General features: G+C 38.2%; 2 protein-coding genes across 4 annotated transcripts in view; one reads left to right on the top strand and one right to left on the bottom strand.

Annotated features, from left to right (window-relative positions):
* Oseg4 (intraflagellar transport protein Oseg4) overlaps positions 1–10508 on the top strand; it is a 38721-nt gene extending 28213 nt beyond the window's left edge. Inside the window, exons 13-16 of one of the 3 annotated variants that reach the window (XM_067775567.1) lie at positions 4530–4992; positions 5071–5216; positions 5282–5450; positions 6945–10506. In XM_067775567.1, the coding sequence (XP_067631668.1) occupies positions 4530–4992; positions 5071–5216; positions 5282–5450; positions 6945–7137 (971 nt within the window). In that variant the 3' untranslated portion in view covers positions 7138–10506. Of the gene's footprint in view, positions 1–4529; positions 4993–5070; positions 5217–5281; positions 5451–6944 lie in introns of all 3 variants that reach the window. The other 2 variants (XM_067775569.1, XM_067775568.1) reach the window with 2 other exon arrangements.
* The window catches only part of Sik3 (Salt-inducible kinase 3), a 215810-nt gene that overhangs the window by 46920 nt on the left and 157790 nt on the right, over positions 1–11100 (bottom strand). The window lies entirely within an intron of this gene.

Genomic DNA, 11100 nt, shown 5'->3' on the forward strand with positions numbered 1-11100 from the left:
GAAACCAGACAGGAACTACTGCGTTATCCGGAGAGAGCTGTTGGCATTGGTAGAGTGCATTAAACATTTTGACAAATACCTCTATGGCAAGCGATTCCGCGTCAGGACAGATCACGCAGCGTTGAAGTAGCTTCTGCAATTCCGCAATCCAGAAGGACAATTGGCACGGTGGATCGAGCGGCTACAAAGCTATGACTTTTCCATTGAGCATCGCAAAGGTAGTACCCATGGGAATGCCGATGCAATGTCACGAAGACCATGTAGTTTGGAATGCAAGCACTGTTCAAAGGCCGAGGCTAAAGAAGACAATACAGATGTCCGGCTTATGGCTATAACGTGTACGGATGAATGGGATAAGGAACAACTAAGAAAGTGTCAGCTAGAAGATACAGATCTGTTACATGTTATGCAAGGGCTCGAACGAAACGAAAGACCAAACAGAGAGGAGATCTCAGCAGAGAGTCCCATTGCGAAGTCATATTGGGCACAGTGGAACAGTTTAGAATTGATATCCGGTTACTTGCATCGAGTATGGGAGAGTGAGGATGGTCAATGCAAGAAGAAACTGATAGTTGTGCTCAGAAAGAGGATTCCTGACGTGCCCAGCGAGCTGCATAACAGTCCAAGCGGAGGTCATCTTGGAATCACGAAGACGCTCGAGAAGATTAAACAGAGATTCTATTGGGTTGGTTGCCGTCAGTTGGTCACTGAGTGAATTGTGAACTGCGAGGTTTGCAGCAGAGAGAAAGGGCCGAAAACCTGAAGTCATGGCCAGATGAAGCAATATAACTCAGGTGCGCCATTTGAAAGAATCGCTATGAATGTCGCAGGTCCATTTCCTACTAGCAACTGCGGAAACAAATATGTACTGGTCGTTATGGATTATTTTAGCAAATGGCCACAGGTATACCCAATCCCAAATCAAGAAGCGGAAACAGTAGCAGAAGTGTTTATAAACAATTGGGTTGCAAGGTATGGTATACCAATGGAGTTAGATTCTGACCAAGGCAGGAATTTCGAATCAGCTGTGTTCCAGGAAATGTGTAAATCATTGGGCATTCGAAAAACACGGACAACTGCATTGCACCCTCAGTTCGAAGGTATGGTGAAACGTTTCAATAGAACATTGGAGGAGCATTTAAGGAAAGTAGTAGACAAGTACCATAAGGAGTGTGATACACACATATCATTATTCTTGATGGTTTACCGATCGGCAGTGCATGAGACAATGGGCCAAACTCCCGCAAAGGTAATTTTTGGCAATGATTTCGACTGCCAGCTGATTTGAAGTTTGGGATAGATGCCGATGCGGAGAGAAATGTCAAGAAATCCACTGGTGTCTTGGAAGAAGAGCTGAGAGAGATACACGATCTGGTAAGGCAACGAACAAAGATTATGAGTGACAAGATGAAAGCCAGATACGATAAAGCAATTAATTCGGAAGGGTTTCAGGCAGGAGATTTGGTGCTGTTATACAACTTACTTACTTACTTACTTAATTGGCGCTTAACCGTCTAAACGGTTATGGCCGTCCAACAAGGCGCGCCAGTCGCTCCTTCGCTCCGCCAACCGGCGCCAATTGGTCACACCAAGGGAGTTTAAATCGTTTTCCACCTGGTCCTTCCAACGGAGTGGGGGCCGCCCTCTACCTCTGCTTCCATAGGCGGGTTCCGATAGAAACACTTTCTTGGCCGGAGCATCATCTTTCATTCGCATAACATGGCCTAGCCAGCGTAGCCGCTGCGTTTTAATTCGCTGGACTATGTTGATGTCTGCGTATAGCTCGTACAGCTCATCATTAAATCTTCTTCGGTACTGTTATACAACCCACAACGAAAAAAAGGTTTGTCCACGAAATTGCAGTGTAATTGGGAAGGCCCATACAAAGTTGTAAAACGGATCAACGATGTAGTGTACCGCATACAAACCATTGGCAAACCACGAACCAAAATTAAAGTGGTTCATTTGGAAAGGCTGGCAGCATTTAGATCGAGAGATTTGTCTGATCGGGACGATTAGACTTAGGTGGAGGGCAGTGTGCGAATACTAGCAACACTAAGGGGTACTATCATCTCTAAGACGATACTTAGCAGTGACTTGTATGCATATAATCAAATTAATCATTATGTCTACACAAATGTACGTACACGCAGCGGAGAAGCAACGCACAACCACATGCATATATCTGAGATACTCCCGAAAGTATGCAACAATTGTGCAAGTATTACTCACATATACACGCGCATATGAGAAGCTATAAACGTAGTTATAGTTAGTAATTTCATAGCTACTAACTAACTAGTAAATTCTAGAATAGAACCGCCTAGAAATATGTCAACGAGGAAACCAAACACTATAAAAGCAGCAACAGTTGAGGCACGAAAATCAGTTTGATTAAGCACGCTATCTGTCGAGCAATAGAAGTGTTATTTTGAAAGTAGTCTAATAAAGACCATTTTGCATTATCGAATATTGGAGTTATTTATTCAACAGTTTAGTGATTCGAACGTTAGAAATAAGAGGAATTGCACTAAAATCGTTACAATAGTATAGGACACTGGTGAAATGCCTTCCGTTGATCCCGACGGGATCAATTTGGTTTCCTGTTCTTCGACCTGCGGCAAATCCGTTGGGGGGTTGTAGTAGTACTAAGTAGGCAGTAAAGTGTAAAAGGTAAAATCACAGAAAATTGAATTTTTATTTAGGAAATTTAAGATCACTGAGAGCTTTTCATGGCAGAAATACACTCGGAGCGCTTGCCAAACACTGCCGAGGGGCGACCCCGCTTAGAAAAAATTTCTTCTAATTGGAAAACCTTATTTCTAAAATTTTGATGTTGCTTTGCCAGGGATGCGAACCCAGGGCATACGGTGTGGCAGGCGGAACAGGCTACTATCACACCACGGTGGCCGCCAAAAGCTATTGTTAAAGTTTTTTAGTCAAAATTCAACAAGACTGTGTCTGTAAAAAAAGAAAAAATTGCCTTCTATTTTTTGATCCATTTATATAAAGGTAGTCCCTAACATTTTTTATCATCTTTTTATTTTCAATTTTTTAGTACTGCCTACAAAAAGGCTATTGCAACTTTGATTAGTAATTTAAGTAATTCCTAAGTGAAAATTCTTATCTTTATTTATTTGGTCAAAATAGCAAGATTTAAGAGAATTAGTGGAATTTTCGCCGACAACACTGGCGAAAACAACAGAATTCCACCTCGCATCATAACAAGAGAATTCCACCTCGTTTGTCAGCTACCTAATTTGCACAGCTGAAAATCGTGGTGAAATTCGCATACGCCTGAAAGTCTAAAAGAATCGTGGTGAAAGTCGCGTACGCCTAAAAGTATACAAGGACGTGTATTGAGTTGGGCCTTCAACGAGGTGGAATTCTACATCGCCTGCAACACTCAGGAGGTTGGCGATTAATTGTTTTAATCTTCTAAATAGTTCGACTTGTGCGTTCCGTAGCTCAATAGCTTTGATCAAACATTGCACTGTCACCGAGTTTTAAACTATATTTCAGGTTTGAAGTCTCTAGATATACCAATTTAAAACGAGTTTTCTCAATATTGCATTGTCACCAGGTTTTGACTTACGGGTCAAGTTTCATATCTCCAGCTCACCGGGAAGTTACTCAAAAATCCATTGCAAGATTCTCCTCGTTTTTCAAGGATGTAGTTATCTCACTTAGCGCGCCACCTAGCGGTATTTTGTTTTCTGTAAATTGTATTGTCACGAAGTTTCGAACTGTGTGCCAAGTTTCAAGTCTCTAGGTTACCGGGAAGTTAGTTAAAAATGGATTGAAAGATTCTCAAATCAAAATTAATTTTCTTAATATCTCGATCCATGCGCCACCTAGCGAATTTTTTTGATCAAATATTGCATTGTCACCGCGTTCTGACTCACGGTTTCAAGTCTCTTGCTCACCGGGAAGTTACTTAAAAATCGATCGCAAGATTCCCTGCGTTTTTTCAGGGATATTCATTTATCTCCATTCGTCTGCCACCTGGCGGCATTTTGTTTTCCACGAATTGTAGTGCCATCGACTCGCAAACTATGTGCTAAGTTTCAAGTCTCTGGATCACCGAGAAGTTAGTTAAAAGTCGATCGCAAAATTTCCATTTTAAAATAAATTTTCTGTATATCTCGATCCGTGCGCCACCCAGCGCATTTTTTTCACTTGCGTTGTAATGTCACCCAGATCTGAAATATCAAGTGTCTAGCTCAACGGGAAGTTACCGAAAAAGACTTTTCCGTAGGTCAAAAATTCGTATGGAAGTGAGGGGACAAACATGAAAGGGACTTAATATAAAGGTAATAAAAAGCTCAATATTGATAGCTCCGAGACGCTTGTGAACGACAGTACTTGAACTGAATCCCTGTAGTACACGTCACTAGGCTCTATTGTGTTCCTGGCTTCGCCTGTCCTTAGCGTTTCGTGCAAGACGTTGATATCAGCTTTTGCCTTCGGGCACTTGTATAATCTTTTATTTCCACATGAGTCTGTTTTTAACCGTCCATTCGTTAAAGGAATGTGCTCTGAAGCAGTAAAGGCCTATTTAAAAATGGGTGACCCTAAAGCAGCGGTAGATGCCTGCGTAAATTTGCGCCAATGGGGTGAAGCATTGCAGTTAGCAAGAAAATTCGATATGCCACAGATTGGAGATTTATTAAGTAAACATGCAGCACAACTTATCAAAGAAAATCGGTTGCCAGAAGCAATAGAGTTGCAAAAGAAAGCGTGTCGGTATTTGGACGCTGTACGTCTGTTGGGTAAATTAGCACAACGTGAAACGGAAAAGGATTCCAGTATGCTACGAGTTAAAAAACTGTATGTACTCGCCGCGTTACTTGCCGAGGAGCATTTGAAAACATTAAGTACACAAGAACTTAGTTATAAAGTTGATCGGAATTCATTATTGGACACAATGAGTCCAGAGGATTCGCATGTCGTTGAACATATGTGGCATGCTGCCGAGGCCTATCATTTTATGTAAGATTGTAGATGAGAGCAAAATTTGCGGAAATAATATGAATAAAATAGTAACTATGTACATTTCTTTATCTTAAGGATGCTAGCACAACGTCAGTTGCGTTTCGGAGTCGTACACAGCGCTTTAACTACTGCTCTACGTTTATGTGATTATGACGATATTTTACCCAAAGAAGATGTATATAATATCCTGGCGCTCGCTAGTTGTGCAGATAGAGCATTTGGTAAGCGAGTGTGAATACAAACATATATGTACGTTTATATATATAACACATTAATATGTCTCAAGGAACATGCGCCAAGGCTTTTACGAAGCTGGAATCTTTAGATAATATACCGGAAAGAAGAATCCATGAATATAAAGAGCTTGCAGCAAGCATTTTCGCAAAGCATGGATCCGAGGATGGCAAAGCTGAAATGGTGAAGTGTTATTCATGTAACACCTCAGTACCGGACAGGTAATAGCCTTAAATTAAAGTGCTCGTAGTTGCTAATTATACTCAGCGTGTTTTGCACACAGAGTATATTAACTTTGATTGGATAACGGTTGGTTGTACAGGTATAAAGGAATCGAGATATCAAAATCATCAGTGTCGAAAAAAAATTTGATTGAGTAATGTCCGTCCGTCCGTCCGTTGGTCTGTCCGTTACCGCGATAACTTGAGTAAATATTGAGATATCTTCACCAAATTTGGTACACGAGCTTATCTGGACCCAGAATAGATTGGTATTGAAAATGAGCGAAATCGAATGATAACCACGCCCACTTTTTATATATATAACATTTTGAAAAACACAAAAAACCTGATTATTTAGTAAATAATACACATAGAATGTTGAAATTTGATGTGTGGACTGATATTGAGACTCTTGATAAAAATTGAAAAAAAAAAAATTGAAAATGGACGTGGCAACGCCCACTTGTGATAAAATCAATTTTACAAATATTATTAATCATAAATCAAAAATCGTTAAATCTATCGTAACAAAATTCGACAGAGAGGTTGCCTTTGCTATAAGGAATACTTTGAAGAAAAATTACCGAAATCGGTTAAGGACCACGCCCACTTTTATATAAAAGATTTTTAAAAGGGTCATGGACGAATAAAATAAGCTATATCTTTGCAAAAAAGAGCTTTATATCAATGGTATTTCATTTCCCCAGTGGATTTATAACAATAAATAGAGGAAAAACTTAAAATTTTAAAAATGGGCGTAGCTTTGCCCCTTTTATGACTAAGTAATTTTCTATGTTTCGCGAGCCATAACTCGAAGAAAAATTAACGCATCGTAATAAAATTGGGTGCACAAATTTTCCCTATAGCAGGAAATATTTCTAGAAAAATAGACGAGATCGGTTAAAGACCACGCCCACTTTTATATAAACGATTTTTAAAAGGGCTGTAGACGAATAAAATAAGGTATATCTTAGCGAAAAAGAGCTTTGTATCAATAGAATTTTACTTTCTAAATTGAATTATAACATTAAATTGGAAAACACTAAAATTTCTGAAAATGGGTGTGGCACCGTCCCTTTTACGACTAAGCAATTTTCTATTACTCGGGAGCCATAACTCGAAGAAAAATTAGCACATCGTAATGAAATTGTGTACACATATTTTCCTTATAGCAGAAAATATTTCTAGTAAAAATGGACGGGATCGGTTAAAGATCACGGCAACTTAGATATAAAACAAGTTTAAAGGGGTCGTATACTATAATAATAAGCTATAACTTAGCAAAAAATAGTTTTGAATCAATGATATTTCACTTATGAAGTTTAATTGTAAGAGGAGATAGGAAGACATTTTTTAAACGGGCGGTGCCACATGTTATGTAGAAAAGTAATTTATCTGAAATGAAATGTGTAATTGAAGCTCACGCTGAGTATGTACTGTTCGGTTACACCCGAACTTAGACACCTTTACTTGTTTTCTTTTCGGTTCTTGTAGCTTGCCGGCGTGTACAATATGTGGTGCCCGCTTTCCCGCTTGTGTTTCATCAGGAAAACCAATAACACAACCGACAAGTAATATTTGGATTTGTGGTATCTGTCACCATTGTGCTGCACCAGTTGAAATTACACGACATCATACATGTCCATTATGTCATAGTTTGATCATTTCAACGACGTTAGAGATTTAAGATATTCAGTTAATATAGTTGTTAACACAATTATGAAATTTTTGCTGACATAGCATGTTAGCACATCTCAAAGTTTCTGCTGGGTTTGCTAGAAGAGCACATCTGCTTTGGTGCGATTAACATCTGACGAGATTTAGGCCGAGCTTCTCTTATAATTTGAGTCGTGCTCCTACGAACGGCAGATGCAAGGCAAATGTATTTTTTATTTATTTATTCAGTACTGTCTATGAAAGAACATTTCTTACAGATCAATAACAAGGGTGTAGTATACAAAATTAAACATACCTACTTAAAATAAGAGAGTTAAATATTCAAAAAAGTTTGTTTTCCCTTGGAAAAATCAAGGGAGATGCTCTGAGATAGAATGTTAAATTCGCGCATAGATCTTGCAATAGGGGCATTACTGGCAAATTTAGTTTTGACTTTTTTCCAGTAAAAAGGACAGGTGACACGAAGATTTCGCTTTGGAATATTAAAACTGATCCTTTCCAGAAGATAAGGACAATCTATGGTGCCATGTATGACATTAAACATGAGAGTCAATGATAAGATTGACCTACGGGTTTCGAGAGATTGTAAGTCAAGTAGCATAATACGGGATGCATAGGATGGAATGCGAGTATCAAATTTGAGGGGCCATAAAGCGAAATTAATGAACACCTTTTGAATACGTTCTATTCTTTTTATTTATACCTGGTTATACAGCCTCCAGATAAAAAATTCATATTCAAGGTGTGAGCGAACAAAAGTTATATACAACATTTTAAGAGTATAAGGCTCTGAGAACTTGGTGCAGTTCTGACGAGTAAAACGTAAAACATAGTAGGCCTTCGCAATGATGAAATCCACATGTTTGTTGAAAGACAGTTTCGGGTAAAAAAAACTCCTAGTCCTTTACTTCCATAACATTCTGAACGACAGTATTAGAAATGTGGTAGGACGTACTTCGAAAATGCAAAATTTTAGCAAATGTCATTTTAAAACATTTCTTTATGTTAAAAGAGAGACGAGAACGAAGACACCATGAATGAACTGCGTTGAAGTTTTGCTTCATTAGTGGCATCTTGGACTTTGGCGAATATTTTGAGGTCATCGGCATAAAGTAAAAAAATGTCATTGATGAAGAGAACAAATAGTAGAGGGCCTAAGATGCTCCCTTTCGGTACCCCAGAAGAGGCAATGAAAGGTTGTGAGAACACACCATCAATGGTAACAACACAACGTCTATCAGTAAGATACGATTTAATCCACTCCAAAAAGCAGGAACGGAAGCCCATATATGCTAGTTTTTCAAGTAGTACTGTATGAGAAACTTTATCAAAGGCTTTCGAGAAGTCTGTATATACACATTCCACCTGGAATCTAGCCGAAATGGCAGTATTGCAGTAGTCTGTGAACACAGCTTAGTTCGAGGCTGTGGAACGCCCTGGTACAAAGCCATGTTGATTATGGCAAATAAGCGACTTGGTTGCAAAGAATAATTTGTCTTTTACGATGCACTCAAAAAGTTTCGAAACGGTAGAGAGCTTCGTGATGGGTCTATAGTTCCGAACATCATTCTTTTTACCAGATTTCAAGATCGGAACTATGTGCGCTACTTTCCTATCATTAATGAAAGTACCTGAAGCAAGAGATTTATTAAACAGGTTCAATGATAGGCCATCAATAGGCCATCAGCGTTGGTTTCAGACGAGGGCTTCAGTGAAGTCAGACCCATCTCTATGTCATCAGCAGACAATGCAAGAGAAACTTATATAACTGGTTAAATTTGCCAGCAAAGTACTAATATTTATTATAAAAATAAATATTCCTTGTTGTCTGAAATTTTTTGTGAAACTTATTTCTTTTACGGATAAGCTTTTCATATCAGAAAAACATTTTTCTAATTGAAATCAAGAGTACCTGATGGACAGATCTATACAGCTACGTGTTTTGCAGTAAGGTTTATGACTGAGGATCAGATGGACAGCGCGAATATAAAAGTCGGAAAACCTTCGGGGAGTCTGCTATCCTTACAGGTTGATGGTACCAGATGAAATTTACTCAGCTACACGTTATGCAGCTGGGTTTAGGACTGTAGTATTCATGAGTATTTCATGTTATTTCATAACTTGGCTTAGCTAAAGTTAAGTAGTGAAACAGAGCATAAAATACCATTATCCTCTGGTCCGGTGTTCGATTAAAGTCAACCCTTTACAGAAAATATCAAAGGCTTTCGTGGTTCATAAGTATTTATGTTGAATATATTGTAACAAAAATTGTAACGAATTTTCTGCAAATCCTCTTATTTGCCCTTTTGCTAGGTTCGTATTGCTAAACTGTTGAATAAATAACTCCAATATTGAATAATGGAAAAATGGCCTTTACTAAAATACTTCACAATAACACTCAAACTGTGCAACGAATAGCTTAATAACCAAACTGATAGCTTAAAGGAAACTGACTTTCAAAATAATACTGCTATTGCTCGCTAGATATCGTCTTAGTCGTAACTGTTTGACAACTCAAATCAAACTGAATTCCAGCGCCTCTACATCTGCGCCTTTTTATACTCTCTGGTTTCCTCGTTAGCATCTTCTAGAATCTACTAGCATTGTCCATGAGCTCTCAAACTTCTCAGCTGTAACTACAATTGCACAATTTTATACATCTTCTAGGCGCTTCCAGAATCTACTAGTCCAGTAGCTCTCAAACTTCTCAGCTGTAACTGCAATTGCACAAGTTTATAGTTTTTCTCATTGCATACTTATAGGAGTATCTCAGATATATGCATGTGTTAGTGCATTGACTCTCCGCTGCTCGTATACGTACATGGTACATATATGTAGACGCAGTTATTGTTTCGTTTATGTAGATACATAATGATTGAATTATTGATGTGCATTCACGTCACTGCTTAGCATCGGCTTAGAGACGGCAGCACTCCTTAGTTTTGCTAATATTCGTAATAATATGTTAGGCAATAATCCTGCTCAATCCCCTGGGCTGACCCTGTTTTGTGGTGTGAAAGGCAACTCAATTCTAAAGCTTTCAAATCACATAAAATTTATTTTTTAAATGTAAAGGAAATTTTAATCACACGGAAATACAAAGTTGTCAGCTTACTTACTATATTTAAAAAACAAAAATTTGTAGTAATGAACAAAAAACCAAATAACAAAATAAAGCACTCACCGAAAATTTCATTGCATGCCGCTGGGATATAGCGCTAATGGATTTTATATCTCTCTTCGCATGGGTACAAAATTTGCACTAAAATTACACCTTGAATTTGTTTTATGTATGCTTTGAAACACAATAAATTTCCAAACTGCAACCATTACTGTGACATGTAAATAAATAAGGTTCATATTTGAACACAAATTATATATTGTTTGAGCATTTGCACAATTTTAAAACCTTACTCAAGGTTTGGGGGGGGGGGGGGGGGGGGGAGGCGGGGGGTCACAAAATGTAAACTTCAAATTTTGTTAAGTGATGATAAGTACTTATTGTATGGAATAATGTTATTGGGAGGAAATAGTATTGTATTTATTCAGTGATCCATTTACTGAAAATGCTGTTGTAATATTTAATATTAAAAAGCAAAATTACAAATTGATTTCCCTCTGTTTTTGAGCGAATCGCCCAATGGCTTTTTCCCCTGCGATATCAATATTTCTATTGATGCTTAATAGGGCAAGTCCATTCAGCCTATCTTCTCCGGTTGAATTCCTTATACAATTTTTCAAACGCCTCAATGTTAAAAAACTTCGTTCACTGTTGGCAATGGTTACAGCTAGCGTGGCTCCAATCTTCAAAAACTTGAAAACGTGTGGAAAAAATTGTTCCAGTAAGTGCTGGCCACTGATCCATTTTTATTTCTACAGTTTCAGAAACGTTTTCACCTACTTTTCTCACCCATTTATCGGGAATGGCATTTTCAATAATGGACAATGTGTTTTTATGCTTGATGAATCTATT

This window comes from Eurosta solidaginis, chromosome 3, assembly GCF_040869045.1.
Source record: "Eurosta solidaginis isolate ZX-2024a chromosome 3, ASM4086904v1, whole genome shotgun sequence".
NCBI lineage: Eukaryota > Metazoa > Arthropoda > Insecta > Diptera > Tephritidae > Eurosta > Eurosta solidaginis.